This window comes from Poecilia formosa, unplaced genomic scaffold, assembly GCF_000485575.1.
Source record: "Poecilia formosa unplaced genomic scaffold, Poecilia_formosa-5.1.2 Scaffold213, whole genome shotgun sequence".
Taxonomy (NCBI): Eukaryota; Metazoa; Chordata; class Actinopteri; order Cyprinodontiformes; family Poeciliidae; genus Poecilia; species Poecilia formosa.
Genome location: NW_006800152.1, coordinates 866,490 through 885,274, shown reverse-complemented (window position 1 = coordinate 885,274; position 18,785 = coordinate 866,490). Strand labels below are relative to the sequence as shown.

General features: G+C 39.1%; 1 protein-coding gene across 1 annotated transcript in view; it reads right to left on the bottom strand.

Moving 5' to 3' along the window:
• Positions 1 to 989: 989 nt before the first annotated feature.
• LOC103148831 (serine/threonine-protein kinase MRCK alpha-like) overlaps positions 990 to 18,785 on the bottom strand; it is a 36,899-nt gene continuing 19,103 nt past the window's right edge. The window contains exons 3-5 of the mRNA XM_007567789.2: positions 9,017 to 9,108; positions 2,916 to 2,999; positions 990 to 1,448 (exon numbers count right to left, since the gene is read on the bottom strand). Of these exons, the coding sequence (XP_007567851.1) occupies positions 1,287 to 1,448; positions 2,916 to 2,999; positions 9,017 to 9,108 (338 nt within the window). The 3' untranslated portion in view covers positions 990 to 1,286. The remainder of the gene's footprint in view (positions 1,449 to 2,915; positions 3,000 to 9,016; positions 9,109 to 18,785) is intronic.

Below are 18,785 nucleotides of genomic sequence, written 5' to 3'. Positions count from 1 at the left end.
CTGACTGGCTGCCACAGGAGCTTGAAGGATTTCTCAGACATGCGTGAATGTTTTTGGTGAGGGAACAACATCCTAACTTGAAGTAAAGTTCAAAACAGTCCATTTTACATAACGCCACCCCTTTAAGAAATCCACCTGTTTCCGATTAATTCACTTAAGGCTCTGTTTCGGAGTTACCCATGCAGGAAGCCTTATCCATTTAAGCCTCGTCCAGAAGCTGAGGGCCGACACTGTAAGCTGTGAGAACAAACAGCGGCCGAGCAACAGCAGCCAGACACCTAGATAACAGTTAGGAGGCTAATCACCTCACTGATAAGTAGATTGAGTCGGCGTGGGAGGATACGGGGGCAGTGGGCGGCTTCTTGTTGAGACGAGGGTGTGAGACGTGAAGGAAGTCGCGCACACAGACACACAGACAGACTTTCTGTTGAAAGCAAGATGTGCTTTACAACAGAAAAAAATAATAAAAAAGAAAAAAATTTGGTTCATGTGGGACTGAGAAGCAGAAAACTGACTAAGAACCTGAATAAACGGAGCAAAGAGGTGGTAAAATATAGCTCATTTAAAATATTAACTGGTATAAAAATGCCAGTAATGATCAACATAGAAGATGTAATATGAGTCATCCAGCAGAGGCAGTTTCTCTTGCTAAAAAGGAGCCATTAAATACATAATAGATGAGATAAACAGAAAGGTAATCTAATTTCTAGCCAGCTCCTTCAGCCCTGAATACATTGTTTTTCTAAAATATTCCAAAGAAAAGCTGGTAGTCACAGTGCTACCCTACATGCTATTCACTAGCATTTGTAAAGCAACCAATCCATGAGAGGCATTCATTTTTCCTTGGTACTGATTGGCTGTACCCCAAAAAGCAGTAGACTGTAGATGACAGCTTCTACAGTAGTGCTAGGACAATTTCCGCTGTACNTTCTTATTGTCACTTTTATTGTTATCAGAATAATACTAAGAAAAATACTGTGATGCAACCCCGACACCGATGTCGTTACTATGGACACAGACGCACACAAACAGAGCTGTTGCAGCATGACAACGCAATGTTCGTATGAGCAATAGTCACAATGCAGGATGTGCAACGTCAAAAAGCGTAAGCTGTTTATTTATACAAGCATCACCCACATTAAGCCCACTCCACAGGAAGTGAGCCGTCAGGATGCTCCCTTAATAAAACCGGATTCTTTTTTGTGTTTATTGCATTAGTAATATCTCTATAATGGTGACATCAGAGTTGAATTATTCATTTCTTTCTATTATTGATTCCATGCAGGTCAGTTGCTGAAAACATGTTTCTGTGGTACTGCCCAGGCTGCAGAGGAGGAAGGCTTCTGTGTTACCAGGTTGTTGTCGTCCTGGAAGGCGTAGTGCAGGGTGGTGATCCACTGGCTGTCTCCGTTCACCAACACGTCCCGCTCCTCTCGAAAGCACGCCGTCTACACAAAGATTCAAAGACGTTTTAAAATCTTCTACATTCCTGTAGACATTGGCAGTGTGTGTGAGTGTGTGTGTGTGTGTGTGTCTGTGTGTGTGAATCCTGTGTTGGTGACTTTCTGTAAACCGGAGGAATAAATCATGGCAAAACAATGTTTTTTCCATGCTACAGTAAAACGGTGAGGAAGTTTTGGTAGCTGACCTGATATCACAAATTTATCTCGAATGACCTCAGAGTCGAAAAAAACCCGGTCTGTACCTTTCATTATTTTTGTTATGCCACTTATTTCTCTGTGTTTCAGAGAAAGAAACAGATGAGGACCAATTGAAGGATTTTTTTTTTCTTTTCAAAAAAGGTCTTCATATTTGTATTGTGGTCGACACAAACATGCAGAATGAAGAAATAACCATCAAAAGAAATAGAAAAACACTTAAACTTCATCACCATATGTTCTAAATCTATATCACCTTCCTAAAATAATGGCTTGTTATTTTTTGTCAAAAGATGATTTAGGTAGAAAATTACAAAATCATTTTTGGCAACAAAAAAAAAAAAATCAATTAGGCTATTAAATTAGGAAGGTAGTGATGTGTACATCTAAGAGGGACTGAAGCTTTTTGGCTCTGAATCATCTCTTAATAATTTTGGTTAAAGTGTAAAAGAACCTACTAATATTTTAACTATAGATATGATAATAAATGAAGAGTTTTAGCCGTTTCCTCCTGCAATATTTATGTTGAACTTCCACAGAGAATTAAACCTAAAGTATGACATACATGCTTTGTTCTGGTTTTTTTTTTTATTTATGTAGGAATAAATGTGTTTTTTTTTATAATTCTTGTGCATAATTTTCCACTGAAAAAACAAGATCCATCCTTTTTTTTGTTCAATTTTATATTTATTTTGAATCCAAAAAAAACTGCCAAAAAAAAAAAAAAAGGTGGTTCATAGAAATGTGTAAACTGTCTTTTAAAAGTGATGTAACAGTTGTGGCTCTAAATGAGTTTTATTTGCCTGAGGATAAAAACACCCCATCTCTTCAGGTTGTAGCAGTTGCAGATTTCTGCAGATCTCGTCTGTGGATCTGTCACATTTCCTACCTCTGGGCGTTTTGCACGTACGTCTAAACACTGTGGAGTGTTTTTTTTTTTTTTTTTTTTTTTGCTTTGCGACATGTGAGCCGCTAGTTCAGAGACCCAGCAGGCCAACAGGAATGTGAGGATGGTGTCAGGAAGGAGATGATGAGAAAAACACGCATGGGCAGATCAGGCTGCGACATGTTCTGCAATCCATCAACAAATGTTTGATTCAAATGAAACTCCACGGAGGATGTGGGTTTTCCTGACAGGAGGCCCTTTCTTTCTTTTTCTTTTTTTCAAAACCTTCATCATTATTTTCCTTGAAGCATTTCCATGATTACTGCAGCAGACTGCTTCAGATAACCAGAACTAATAAAGTTGGTGCTAACCTCTGCTCGCTTGAGCATTTCCCACTTGTTGAGAATCTTCATAGCGAAGACCTTATCCGTGTTTCTCACTTTTACCACCGCGACCTGCAAAAAGAAGGAGGAGGAGAAATGTATTTTTAGTTGACATAAGAAAAATATCAAACTGCATAAGCATTTTCTGTATGTATTGCATCTTATCCTGGGAGGAAATGGGGGTTGAAGCTGAACAACTGCAACAGTTTAAAGAAACAAACGCTCTCCTCATAAAGGGCATTAGTGTGTGAACTTAGCAAAGAAAAAAAAAAGAGTCCTGCAGATAATTATTTTAATAAGAGATAAATTCTGAGTTAATCATCTGGGGAAAGAAAGTAGAGAAATTTGAGATAAGGATTCAAAAAATAAATACATTTAAATTTGGGGTTTAAAGCCAGAAATGTGAAAAGGAAACCCTGGGGAAAACTGCAGACAAGAAAGAAGTTTTAACTTTCTTTAGAAGTAAATGATGGAGTTAGGAGGAAATCAACAAAATGTCACTAGAGTATGCGTTCTAGATCAATTCATAAAAATTACAGAGTGAAACATTAAGCTCAATTTCAGATTATATAATGAGTCGTTTTATTTTAACGAAGTTTAAAATCCTTCCAGATGTGTGACTTTCCTCTCTGCAGGCTCATAACTGGGATTTTCCACTGTTTCAGCTTCTGCTCCAGATCTTCCAGCTCCATTTAATCACTTTTAATAGTTGCTTATCAAGTAATCACATGAAAAAAATATTTTAGAAATATCTATTTACAATTTTTGCCACTTCATCAATCTGATTGTTTTGAAGAACTTTATACTTACTAAAATTTAAGCTGATTTGTATGACTGTGATTTGCTGTTTTGTCTGACCAAAAGACAAAACATTTTGGCATTTAACTGATGTATTGTTTTGTGCTCTGTTTTGTCATTTGTGTTGTCGTTCTTGTACAGCACTTTGGTGCAGTTCTGTCTTAAAGTGCTATATAAATAAATTTGACATTGACATTTGAAAAGTCTATAAGAGGAAGAATAAGTTAAAAAAATCTATTTACATACTTCAGACTTGAGACTGAAAGTGAAGTATATTATAAAAGGCAGTTTTATTTTTTATTTAATGTGAAACTTTTTTTTTATCCGTTTCTGCACTTTAAATTATTACTACTTAAATACCTCAAACTTGAGACCAAAGTAAATATAATATAAAAGTTCATTTTTACTATTGCCTCAAGCTGAAATTGAGGCATTCATCTTTTTTAATACTTCAAACTTGAGACAAAGTAATGTCTGAATCATTGAATCTGAACTTTTTTCCTTCTTTTTGTTTAACAAAAAGGAACAAAACTGTTTTATTTACTTGCATTTTCTCATATTTCTTTTTCTAGCTTAAGTAGCTTCTACAGAATGGTGCAATTCTGTATTCAAGGTCTAAATTAATTGTCACAATAATAAATTACTCGATTATTAAAATAATCATTTACACCTGGGAAGACCCAGAATGAGCAGCAGTGAAGGTCGCCCAGGTTACCTCTCTGATTATGTGTGAGTGCGCTGGCTCCCCAGTGCCACAGAACTCTTTAAGAAAAGTTATTTCCTGCTTAAATAACAGCAACAAAAAAAAAAGTTATTGAATTGTTTCTCAGCCTCAGATAAGCAGAAGGACAAGGTTCGCACGGAGGGATGTTTTATCTCCAGACACTGATGTATAGGTTACTGCACGGTTCACCGTCTGTTTGCCTCTGAGCCGCACAGTGATCGATGAAAAAGAAACATTTGCACATTTCTGTACAACTTTCACAGTTTAAAGCCTTCTTTTAAAAGAATGGAAACAGTCCTCTGTCTGGCAGTTTGCTGCAGACTCAGGAATGACAGAGTCTGCAGCAAACCGCCTTGACTGTCTACACAAGCTGTTTGTAGAAGGAAACACTGTGGAAGAGGTCAGGTAATAGGTGCATGATCAACTTGTTGTGCCTCTAGTTGGACCAATCACGTTGCAATGTACGCTAATTGATTCTTATATCAGGAATGTAACAGGAACAGAAAAAACTGTTTTATTCTTATCCACAGCTTCTGTAAAAAATAAAACACCACAAGAACAGCCTTAAAGGAACAGCGTCCAAATGTACTACTTTTTTCATTCATCAGGTTACGATGAATGTTTATGATGATGTTCGATGTGTGCCGTTTTTCTTTAAACCACATTTGAACTTTTATGGACCACACAGTTTTTAGTCTTATAAACCTCATTACTTATAGCTGCTATCTACCCAAATGACGGGTTAAAAGCAATAAATATCTTGGTTGCTGAGCTCAAATGTCTAATTATTCAATAAATTAGCAGAAAAATTTTAAAATGTTGTTGATTTTGTCAGTATATAGTTTTAGATTGAAATGCTATTAATTGTGATTGATAAAGTACAGACCGTGCAATTAACCCTATTAAAAATTTTAATTTGAATCAAGTCCCACCGTTATTAGTAATATTAGAAACCTTTACATACAGTAGTTTTCTGTAAAACATGACAGGAGGAGGCAATAAAACCATGCATCTTGAAATAATGGGAGGAAAGTTTAAATGGATTTTTTAAAAATTAATGCCATCAAATCCTTCTGAACCTTGGATTTTGCCCCTGTATGTACACATACCATGGAAATTGTGTAAAATTGATACTAAATGGAAGTAAACAAGTATATTGAACTTGGAGACTGATTTCCTGACCCAGACTCTGTACATACACATCATTTCATTCCCATCTCGTCCACTGAACCGGTGGTGATTGTCTTGAAAAGAACAGAGAACATCCTGAAGCTCCCCAACGTTTCCTTTTATAGCTGCTATTTGTCACCAATGCCTAAAGATCACGCTGCCGTGACGACCCACCTCACCATCCCACATTAACAACTGCCAGCTTTCCCTGACTGCTAATTGCTAAACATAGCCTTGAAGAAGAAAAAAAAAACTTCCTCGGCTCCAGCTTTACAGTTTTGCCAAAAAAGGAGCTGCACAAGCAGCAGCGACAAACCGCTGTGAGCAGACAGCCAAAGCACGAGTTCACACAAACTCAAGTTATTCCCATTGCTTTCAACGGACACTGTTTATGTTTTTTTTTCTCCATTCTTTACAAAAACAAGATTTATTTGAGTCTGAATCGCTGACATAAAGAAGGACCTGAAGAATTTTTTTGAAAATTTGAAACAGAAGTAGGAAGAAGGGAAGCAAACAAAGCGGCGCTATGAAACGGAGGGGTCTGCATCCTATTAAATTAACCAGGGGAATGCTGCTAATGCAATACAATGATAACATTCCTGCAGTGTTTGGATTTCCCCCCAGTGATCTCTCACTAGAGGAGGAATGAGGGAGGACAGAAGGAAAGGAGGGAGAGCAGTGATCTTGGCAGTGCCTCTGTTTTTGTTCTTTCCTTGACCCCTCTCTCTTTTTTTCCCCCTTCACCTCTACTGCTCTGATCTTCATCTCTGTTCAAAACAAAAATCAGATCCGATTCTAGGCTGCAAATAAAAATGTCAAAGTGGTTGACTCGAAAGAACTCTATGCAGTTAAAAGAAGTACATTGCACAAACATTTTTTTTTCTTTTCTCTCAATATTGATAAAGCGATCTCACAGTCAGTGGGCCGGGACAAACCGCTCCATTCATCGGTGCAGATCCACTACGTCACACACCTGGCACCGTCTCTCTTCCTGCTGCTGATAATCGGAGGATGACATCAAACTGTCCTGAGCGCACACTCCCCTCCTCTGACTTTAAAAAAAGTTTTTTTTCTCACAGTTTGCCCTCATCTATCCCTCCCTGCATTAATTCTTCTTAAAATAAAATACACAAAAAAAAAAAAAAATAGACGACATCCAAAGACATTTTTCACTGATGAATAAAAACGCGGTTCCAAACTATGTGTGGTTTTTGTTGCCTAATGTGACACATGTCAAACTACTGCTGGACAGCAACAAATGAGTTTTACATAACATATGGAAATATCGGTTTCTATTTGCTTTAGTAAAATGGAGAAACTTGAGCCACTCTTACATTGTTTCCTATAGTCCCATGTAAGCTGGCAGAGTGTTTAGCAGGTGTAATTATTAGGATATGGCAACTCTTTAGTTGTAGCATCAGAAAAGTACATGTGCTGCATTACTTTAGTTTTTCCCTCCATATCTAAGGAACGACTGACGATGTGAAACTCGTAACTTGTAGCTCCAGCAGTCTCCCCCGAGTGGTCGGAAAAAATGTTCCCAAATTAATCAGAGAGAAGGTCTAAGCCAAGATAATTTTACTGAACCAGATTTATTTTCCAATAAGTTGCAGTTACAATTCATCCACAAAGTAGAAATAATTAGCAGATGTGAGCAGGCTTCTGCTAATCTGCTAATAGCAGAGCTAATTTATCTACGAGCGCTTTAGCATTTTTGCTAGCTTTGAAAACAGTTGGCGCACTTAGCTTCGCCTAAATTCATTTTGTGGGATGAATAATAAGGTGCCAACTTAGCTAGCTTTCAGTTCAATAAAGTTCAACATCTGTGTTAAAGCATTACGTATCACCTGTTCTTCAAATAGTTAGACATTTATAGTTATTATCTCTGAAATGGATGAAAACGTTTTACGCAGCAATTTCCTTTCCTTTCCTTTCCTCATGTTCTCCACCCGTGATGCGAGATATCTAGAATACATCAGTGAACAGTTTCAAACCTACTAATGTCCTGTGTGCTTTCTGTCTGAATCCCTACAGTGGTCAATTAGCCAAAAGCAGCCCCAGAGTTTGCAATACTCAACAATTATAAACCTAAAAAAATGAGTGAAAGGTTTATCACATCACTATGAAGTGTAACAAATATGACCCTGTTGAGGTCAATAAAACATGTTGTGTCAATGACACATGACGGGTATCAACATGGTTGAATAAATGCTTTAGCATTAGCTTCCACTCAATACCATGCACATTAGCATTAGCGGAACTGATGTTTATGATTATTGCTTTAAGGTTAGTGTAACCAACCATTTAGCTGGCGGTGCCCACAGCTGTTCATTAAAACTCTAGAAGTGAGTCAGACTTGGCAAAAGACATGTCGGAGTTGGAAGAAAAAATAAAATGAAAAAAAAAAAAAAAAAAAAACTTGAAAATTAATCACATCATCTCTAATCAGTACATCTCTACTGAAAACACCTGCGAAACAGTCACCTCACTCCCACAGACACAAACTAGAAGTCTATGTGCAAGCTCCAAAATCTTGGGTAATATTTTGTACATGACGGTGGTGGTGACATGGAATTTGCTCTAATTTGTAAAGGAATGGATTAACTATTTTAAATACTGGCCACACAGCACATCTAATTAGAGAAAAACTGGTTCCAAACAACTCTAGTAAAAGACCTGACACCTTGAAAATGTCCCATTTTAGCAGCTAAGGACTCCAATACTTGTCCTTTCAGCATTCCTCTTCTTTGACGACATTACCTGAAACTCAATGACATACATTTTTTTTTTTTTTTTTCAAACTCCCTCACCTCCCCAGAGGCATGGACATATAAAATGGATTTTAAAATCCCTTAAATCACACTTCCTGCTTCCTAAGGTTGTCTAATTTAGAGTAAATTCAAAGATTAGGAGCAGAAAAAGGATTCTGGGAGCTCTGTTGGGGAAGCATGTAGAGTCATGCTCAGGTGGCAGACTAACGCTACACACTGCTGATGGAATGCAGCAGCAAGGAAATCACTGTCAAATGCAGAAACACCCCAGTCTTCTCCCATTTGAGCAAGTAGCAATAAAGGCTTAGGAGAATCTCTTCTAGACACCTGCTGACCTGGGAAATCATCAATGCCTCAAGTTAAAACCGAGGAAATTCCAAACATTTGCAGACTTTTCAAATGAAAAACAAACAAGTTTATCTCATTCAAGTCACGTCACGTCACGTCACGTCACGTCACGTCACGGTGGTGATCACCAGGTCTGAGATGAAGCATGAAGATTGTTTCGATTCCCCTGAATGTCTTTAAAATAGATTAATCAAGCACATAGCATTTCCGCTTTAGTATTGAGCGGTGGTCTGTTTTCAAAATCGGGGTGGAAAAAAAATAACAAAATGGTCCGTTACCTCGCCGAACGCTCCTCTTCCAATAACCTTCAGGATCTCAAAGTCTTCCTTGTGCAGACGCATCTGCTTCACTTTGGAAGTGAAAGGTTTGGCTGGAGACACAAAGAAAGAAGAGAATCAAATCAGTTGATTGTTTTCATTAGAATGTAAAGCAGAAGACCGTTCTTTATCTGGTGAGACGTACAGGAATTAGAAGAAAGTTGCAGCAACAATATAACAAAATCAGAAAAATATTTAATGCGTAGTTATAATTTGTTCCCGTTGCATGGAGACAGCAAAATTTCCCATTATTTTAGTGGTAGCTGAGAGAATAATTGATTGCGTAAACAATCATTTAGTTGAAGGCTTAGTCTATAGAAGGAAGACCTGTAAAAACCTTAAATCTCTGAGATAAGCCCCAGAATATCACAACAAACTTAGCAGTTTCTCACTTAATCGCGAAATTATTTATTACAGCACAGGAAGGTTCAATTAAATAATCAATGAGTAAACCTCCTTTAGAAAAATCAGCTCAAAACACTTTTATTTACTATTCATCAACAGAGGTGATGATGTGTTAACAAGCGATCTGTTGGTGTAAATTATTACTATCAGTAAAGTCTGCAGTCCCCTGCATTGTGTGTGAATAAAACACGGGCAGCTTGTAGCATTTAATCATTTCCACACTAGGCCCAAAATAACCGGCTCATGGAACAATATAAAGGACAAAACTCCCATATCTCAGGCTCCACGTCCTTCTAAATGGATTTTATCACAGAGTTGGTGACCACCTGGTTCTCTCTGCAGTAAATGACACCGGACACAGAGAGGCTGGATGATAACGTTTGCTATTGTTGTGCCCTCAGTTATGGTTCCTGATGGAAAAAAAGGGATTAGGGAGGGATCTGCGAGAGCTGCCAACGTTCTCTCGCAAATGTTCGACAGATTTGATCTATGTTGACAGAGTCAGCATTTCCCTCATTTGTGGAGAACTATTCAGGCCACTTCCTGGTTTACATGCTCCCAGCATGCCAAGGACAACCTGGATTGGCTGCAAGTTCGCAAGGTCAGCATCCTTGGTGAACTGATATCACGTTTTTTTTTAAGTCAATAATAACCCAACTACAAGATGTAGTGCTCGTTAGGTTTGCCAAACGTCTTGGGGTTAGTAAACAATGGCATCTCCATGGAAACATCCTCTTGGTGTTTCCAACTACTGTGTCGCAGTAAGAGGAGTTTCACCAGTCAAGCTAACACTCTGGCCGGTCTGTGATCCCACCGTGGCAAAACACTGTCTGGCTGCCTCAACTTCACACAACCTCCAGTGCTGAACAAGAGGATGTTCTCCCACTGTGAAACAGGGAAATGCCTGCTGAAATAAAACAAACAGGTCACTCATTGCTCAACAATCTCTCTCTCCCAATTCTTCCCTCAAAGCTGCAGCCGAGTCCGATGACAGCCGGGGGTCGCAGGGCAGAGGGAGAGTTGCTTCTAGCAGAGCAAAGAAATGCCAGCAACAACGCTGCCTTAGCAGGTAAGAAACACCTGACCAACGTTGGAACACTGTGTGGCAAGATTCTAAAGAACAACCATGGGAGCACAAAAAGGTACTTGTAGAGTCCCTACGTATCTTTCTTGTCAAATATCTGTACTTTTCCAGTATTTCCAAACTTTCCTGACCCTTTTAACCTCATTTTTAGACGATTCCAACCTGAACCCACACAAAACACGAAGGAAAGAAGGAAGACTGGATGGATCGAAGGAGGGACAGATGGACAGATAGACAAAAGCATAAATGGGTGGATGGATGAACAGATGAAAGCATTAACCCTCCAGCGGTCTACAGAGATTGGATCATTTGGGGCCCACAAGTTTTTTTATTCTGTGTATAGTCCAGCAGGGTCACACTATTCCCATGTGCGCTTTTACAAGGGTTTTTTGTGTGTGTGTAGTTTCAGGAACTGACGGTCTGATGGGACTGCCATGCTAAGGAAGAAAAGAATGAAGGACAGGATAGAGGGAGTATAGATGCATTTATGGATGGGTCGATGGACTGACAGATATCGTCATCTATAATGTAAGGAACATAAAATCCCAGAATACCACCAATACCACCAGTGGTTTAACAGTCCAATCAAATACTCTGATTGGACAAGTTTGCAATTTGATATCTTTCACGGAAACTGATTCTTCTGTAAACTACTATAATAACAGCAGCTTGGTCTGCAACACACACTGGCACTGATTAAACTGTTGACTTCAAGGATGTATAAACTGTTAGCAAGTATGTTTTTACCAGATCTCGTCACCATAAATTACGACAATAAATAGTTGGACATTTTCAAGTGAGACCCCAGGCCCCATCCTTTTACTAGTTTGGCTCTACGATCCTCCCCAACTCTTGGCAAGAGAGTCTTGAATGCTCTCTGGGATACGGAACACTTTCCATCTGTCTTTTTCTTGGCGATCACTAACTTGTCATTTCTATTTAGAGGGCTGCCTCTGTCAAACAAACTGGGTAAGCCCCCTCTGTACTCGCACAAAGACCCACTGGTACCATTCAGCCCAACATCAAGATCACACAACACCAGACACTGTTGGTATATTGAATTCTACAGCCATCATGGCAGAAACATATTCATTTTATCTAAATTTAATCCAAAGTGCAAAATCAGTAAATTATTATGTCTTGATAAAGTATTCACATCCTTTGAAAGTTTACAAATTTTGTTACGATAAAACCAAAATGTGTTTTGGTTCTTGCATTATTAAGCCACTATTCTATAGCTTGTAAATGGTATTGAAATAACATCATCATTTATTGCAATAATTTCTGGGACAATTCATCATCGAGCAAAATTTGTGTCTCTCCAGCTCCTCCAGAGTTACTATGGTTCTCTGAGCCGCTTCTCTAAATGTTCTCCAAACACATTCTTTAGATGACTTCCAAAGGAAATTGGGTTTTATTTTGTTTAGGGGGAAATCAGAGAAAACTTTGTGTCCTGTTATTTCCCCTTTACAGCTATGTACTACTTTGTGTTGATCCGACACATAAAATCCCAATAAAAACTCCCATTAAAGTTTGTGGTCGTAACATGACAAAATGTGGAAAAGTTCATGGCGCATAAATGTTTTTTCAAGGCGGTGTAATTGTCAATTACACAAGCTGAACTGAGATGTAGGCCATAGAGAGGGGAAAGGAGAGTGGGGCTCCGAGAGGGAGGAATTAGTGGCTGCACGCTGACTCAGGAGTTGCACTTAAAGCAGCCACACGAGAAATGCCTTTCATCTCGGAGCCAGGAGCCCACAGGCCCCTTTCCACAACAAACTTCATGTGCAAACATAGACGTACACAAATATGTGCATGCAAAGTGAAGGGTCGTGGTGCTTACACCCGACGACTAACTGCTGACTATATACTCCTCAAAGTTTGCTTTTAACCGCTGGCATATGTGGAAATACTGAGCCAATATATCAATCAATTTAGTCATCTCATATAATACAGTCTGAAGCAACAACAGTCCAGATTTACTTTAGGATCAGTGTGTGCGCTTTGAAAGGACTCGCCGCATCCCTTTCAACAGCAGACGAAATGAAAAGTACAACAGCTTGGTCATACATCTTAGTTCATTAACAAAATATACACCTCACCTAAACACAGCAACCGTTGCCATGACACGGTGCAGCAGGAACCAATGGTAACACTCGGGAAGCCCGACTATCCCAACTTTAGCATGACTGGTATTCTTTGTTTTCCGGGTTTTGCAACGCACGGCCCAAGTGAGCCAAGACTGGAAAAAATGCTGGCATGTCATTCTGAAGGCATTGTGGGGGTGGGGTGTGGGGAATAAGGCATTGATCTGCGCACAAACTGGAAGGTTTACCACATGTCAGGTGCAACACGAGGGCAGGTGATCTCAGCGGTCGGTGTTTGGATGCAGTGGAACTGGAAAAACATGAGCGACGCCACCTGCGCCACACGGCCAGACTGGTTTGGCCCAGAAGTACTGGAGTGCGGCTTATCGAACCCATCTCACTCCATTACCGGCAATGGAGTCAAGAGACATTTAGTGTGAAATTGAGCAACAACGGGCGAGCGTGTTCACTCACCGGAACAGGCCCGGGCTTGGGTGTGTTCATGTGAAGTATGTGAACTCGTGTCTGTGCATTAGTCAAAGAGCTATTACGTCTAATACATAACCATAGCTGGTGTATGTGACTCAGTGCTGGGTGGAACAAGATTCTGTGTAAATAAAAAAATAAGTCATAACCTTAAATAAACCTCTTGTTCTGCAGTAAGCGTTGCCACATGGCATGGTTTGAATGTGTGCAAAAATAAATTAAGAGTGCATGCTTGTGTAAAAGGGGCTATTTGTGTGGGATTAAGTAAAGACTGTTCAATGGACAGTGATGGAGTGAACAGAACAACCCAATGCTTCTTTATTTGATGGAGATTCTAAAAATGTCACAATGTGTACCAACTCTAGCCCAGAAAGCTTTTCAGTGTGGGGGAGGTTAGGTTTTGTAACTCATTTAGGTAGAAAAGGAGGAAATAACTAATTTTATTAGCAATTTTGACATATACTGCATGATAATGATAGCATTTAAAATAATGTTAACGTTTTTAGTTAATTTGGACTTAAAAGGAAAAGTTGACTTGCTAAAAGGGCTAAGATAATGTTACCCGATATATTTGTGTAATTCAACATGATGATAGCATTTAAGCTAACATTAACTTTGTAGCTAATTTGGACTCAAAAGCAATAATTGACCTACTAAATTGGTTAAGGTAATGCTACTCAACATATGTCAACATAAGATTTAAATCTCAAAAAATAGCTTATTGAATGGATTAAATTAATATTAAGTTAATGTTGCTATCATGATAATGATTGACAAAAACATAAAATTGATCAATATTTTATTCAGCACATTATTTTCTTAATTTTTTTTTTCTTAAACCATTTGACCAATGTTACAAGTGTATGTTTTTAACGCTGAATAAGTGTGTGACATCAGTTTGAGTGTGTGTTCATGCTCACTACATCAGTCTTGTTCAGCTACAGGCATTGTGGGAAAAAGTATATGATTCACTGACAAAGGAGCCAGGTTGCAAATGTTATTTCAAGTTTTTTACAGCTCAAATTGGTTTGAGAAAATATTTCTTGAATTTGTGAGGAAATTCAATTCAGAAATACCTTAGCCCTAATAATCATCTACCAATTTGGAAGCGTCCACATAGTTACATTTCTTTGTCAAAGAATGACTTATTATAAAAAAAATAAAAACCGTAATGTCCAACACTCCCCTTGTGTGTGTTAATGAGACCTTTTGATGCTGAGCAAATTGGTCTCAGTTCATCCTGTTCCAGTCACATATAAATGTGCAGATAGAATCTGTTTGCGCTTGCTATATACATATTGAGTAGCTTAAGTTGGACATGTTTGTTGGCATTTTATTTTGCAGTTTGCAATAAATGTGAAAAAATAATGTAAGGAAATTAAACAAAATAGCTTTTTGGAGGAAAAATAATGAATGTAATTGGGTGAAAATAGAAAATCTGGTGATAATAAGGGTCATCGTTGCAGCCATAATTTTCATAAAGAGATAAGTAAAAAGGTGCAAACAGAAAAAGGCTTGAATGGAAGCGGTCCAAATTACAGTGCATGTCCGAGAATTTCACCCGCACCGCTCTCTAACCCCATCTCAAAATCCTGAGTGCGACTGAGGGACATCTGGAAGCCATAATGGGTGAGGCAATGACACAAAAATGCTGCTCACAAGAAAGACAAGGGAGACAGGGAGATGGAGACAGGATAGATAGGCTTTCCAGGATCTGACACGAAGAGAGAAAACAGCAGAGAGAGGAAAGGAGAACGACCCAGGGATGGCCTTTCCCTCATTATGACCGAGGCAAGCCTGTTGCCGGTAGGAGCCAAAAACCATAAAAACAAATAACTCTGCCCTGTAACATAAGATGACAAAAAATTTTAGCCCAGATTTCATCATCTCCTTTTTTATGGAGATAATTCCTCTAAAATCTGACATTTATTCATCAAAAAAACCTTACGTCCCCCTTTTTCATCATCTGTTTACACAAAAATCCCACCTGAGAACAACATTAAGCTGAACTAGTTTCATTCGTTTACGGCTTTATCCACTCCCATCTGTACTGTTGCATAAAGGACAAGGTTTTCATCTTGTATGAATAACAGCTGTTTTATTCCAAAGGTATTTCTAAGTTAAATAAAGGACAAGTAACTACAATTAACAGAGGACTGAATAAATAGCCTAAGAACGTCACCAAAGGAAAAACTGAGGCGGTGTGTTTTCAACAGCCTTGTCCTAAAAAGGGAAAGCGGCTCGGTGTTGGAGGCACTTGAAGCTGGCGCTTTTAGCAACTCGATTGCAAAGTAGCCCAAAAAACACTCAGTAAATGAGCCAAATTACAGATTAAAATGCAACCAGACGCTTTTATGTCTCGAGCAGAGGTTCCCCCTGCAGATGTGAGCCGGAAGGCATCATCAGCCCCAATGAAAAAGTTTTTACAATCCAGATCCACAGCCCTGCACAAGTACTCACACCTTTTAAACTTCAAAGTATTTTATTGGGACTTTTTTTAATCACACCAACACAATGTAGCATCAATATTCAACCATTTCTGCCTGTTCGTGTTTGTACAACACTTTTAAATCAGTCTGATTGGATGACAACAAGCACTATGAATATCAATTTTGTAACAGTCTCAATTTTATTTCTGTCTAAACTTTGACTAGACCTTTCTTAACACAAATATGCTTTGCTCTAAACCATCTTTTAGATCTAAAAGATGGCTCTATTTTTCTATGCTATTTGGTGTGGAGGTTTTATATAGGCCCATTGGATTGTTGCCTTTTCCTGCACTGGTATTTTTTTTCTCAATATCTTTTGATCTGTATTTTAACTGTGCAAAGTAAACTAAACTAAAAATGTAAAAAAGCATGTCATATTTCAGATTTTCTAAAAACCATCTAATATTTTCCTGATCTGTTGTCACTTTGTGTTGGTCTATGACATACACATCAAGCACTATTTAACACTTCAACTGACATGTCGAGGGACGCTGACAAATATTTGCTTATCCATCAGGAATCGCAAATATGAAGCATTACACTCATTAAGGCGCCATAAATCCATCAGAGACAAACGGACGATGACTTCTATACTATGTAAACATGCTTCAGAGCATTAAATTGCATTAAATGCAAGACTGAACACCAGCAACACCAGAATTCCCAGCGGTGTCAGCCTGCAGTAACCCTTGGGGCCCCCTCCGCTCCACCGCAGCAAACCACATATTCCACTCAATGCGGTGTTCTTCACATCTCAGTTTGTCTCTCTTTCTGCATCATATCACGCTCTGTCACAATAATGAGAGGGCAGGGCTGGTTGGAGGTTTCAAAACTGAACAATCTGTGCCCCCACAGCGTTAAAACACACAAACAGGATGTTCCCGAAATATTAAGAAACCACAAACAGCAAAAGAAAATGAAGGAGAAGGAGAGGGGCCTGACTCGGGCCAAAACAATGGAGGAGATCCGGTGTGAAACGGTTTGAAGCCTGCTGTGGAGCGTGTGGAAAGCAGGCCACTTCTGGTTTGTGTGAGGAAAGTTTTTCCCCCTCGACTTCAAAGGGTTCTCCAAGACGGCGCATAGACGTGTCCGACCCACGCCGCAAACCAGCCAATTTAGACGGCTCTGTCAACGCAGCCGTCTGATACAATCTGTAGATAAAGGGTGTCGGGATCCTTTCACGTTCGCTTAGCTTGACGGACGATTCGCCACCCTGTTGGAGATGCTGCGTCGTTTCCTCTGCTACGGACGTCGATAAGCCTCATGTTGCACAACTAACCTTTCAGATCCACTGCTGATATAATATGCAGTGATATTTTAACAACTGAATCAGATCCTCCTGGAGAACAAATCTGTGCTTTGTCATTCAGCGTGTTTTGATAATAATCTAGCACAAACATTTTTTGCTGCTGGAAGCCGTGTGCCCTGCTCAGAACACGCTGAACTGCTCAGCGTTCAGCAGCTAGGTCAACCATGGCTTCTGGGACGTCTGGCGTTTGGATAATGAAGGAGGTCTTTGTGACACTTGCCAAATATATAACAGTGTAGTTGCATTCAATTGCAAAAGTGTTCATACCAATGGAAACATGAGCTTTAATGGACTTTATTGGGTATTGTGCAAAGTAAACTAAACACAAACAAGTTAGGCCTGTCACTTTAATCAATAAATCTATAAATTGCATGACAAATTAAAACAAACTCAATAACTTCAATTTGCATGATTTATTGCCTTTCTCTTTTCTCTCTTTCAACTAAAGACCGGATGACAAATCTCTTCAGTCTGGTGCATATCTGGGTTACAACATACATGTTGAAGAACATGAAGTCCAAAATCAAACCTTATGGACTTTATATAAAAAGCTTGGCAGAAAACTAACACACTAAATTATTAATAAAACCACCCTTAAAGATGCAGGACTATATATATTACATGCAGGCACATAACGCCATTTTATATCACAATCAAGCAACCGCTAACTTTGGTTACAAAAAATACGACATATACCATATATGGCTTAATAGAAATTTGACTTCATAATTTGCGCCTTGAAATTGGGCCTTTGTCTCTTTCTGAAACTCCACCTTCAGGAACTCATCACAACATCACTCCTCTATTAACATTCAACAACATTTCTACCAGCTTTGCTCTGAGAAGTAGCTCCGCTAATGAGCTCAGCTGATGCGCAGTTCTACCAAGTGTTTGCTAATTGCTGCTGGCTAGTCTGAAGGAGTTAAGTGGGGGAGTAGGGGGGTGGGAGGGCTGCTCTGAGGCGGGAGCTTGAAAACTTCAGCTCTGAAAAAGAGCTTCAACCTTGAAGGCAAAGCTAGTCCAACCAGACATTTTACGCAGCTGGTTGCCATGGAGATTAAAGTATTTCTCAAACGTGTATGAAAGAATAGAGGCAACACTGTAGGTATGTTTTTGATGAGGGAATAACAATATAATATGATGTAAAGCTCAAAAAGTTGATTTTCAATAATATTGTCCCTTATCCCTTTGATACATAAACATTAAAGGATTGGTCCTTACAGATGTTCCCGATCCAATCAGAACAAAGAGATGGCAAAACCTTCACTCTGGATGTGTAAAAGTAATAGATATACTTCAGAAGACTCTTAGCTTTACAAGCAGCAGAAGGTGGTTCCACAAAGTGCTGACTGGATAAATATAAATACATTTCCATTTGTACTAGATTTTGAAAACCTTTCCCTACCTCTTCCCATTCATCAATCCCTTAAAACCCCAATAAAATAAATTAAGGCTGTAACACTAATACTCTTTCGAGTGAAGGGGTATGAACACTCGTCCATGTCACTGTAGGTTTTCTGCAAAGCACCACTGAATAATTAAGTTGGCCTCAGCAGAAAAATATAAATATCCATATCTGACAACATTAGTCAGAGCATAATTCTATCATGTGTAAAAAGTCAGGCTGGTTTCCCTGGAATATCTTCTCTTGAGAGAAACAATAAGTTGTGTTCGCCCCGTATCCAACTCCACATTACACAGAGATGCTTGCGGCGGAGGAGGCTGCCAGAGGAACAGACACTGACAGCTGTATGAATCTTCATCTTTTACTGCCAGCAGTAGGAACACTTGCTGCTCAGTCCAGGGAACAATCGCTTTTATAAGAGTCTTCTTAGAGCCTCCATGGGCCAGAGCTCTACATCAGCCTGAA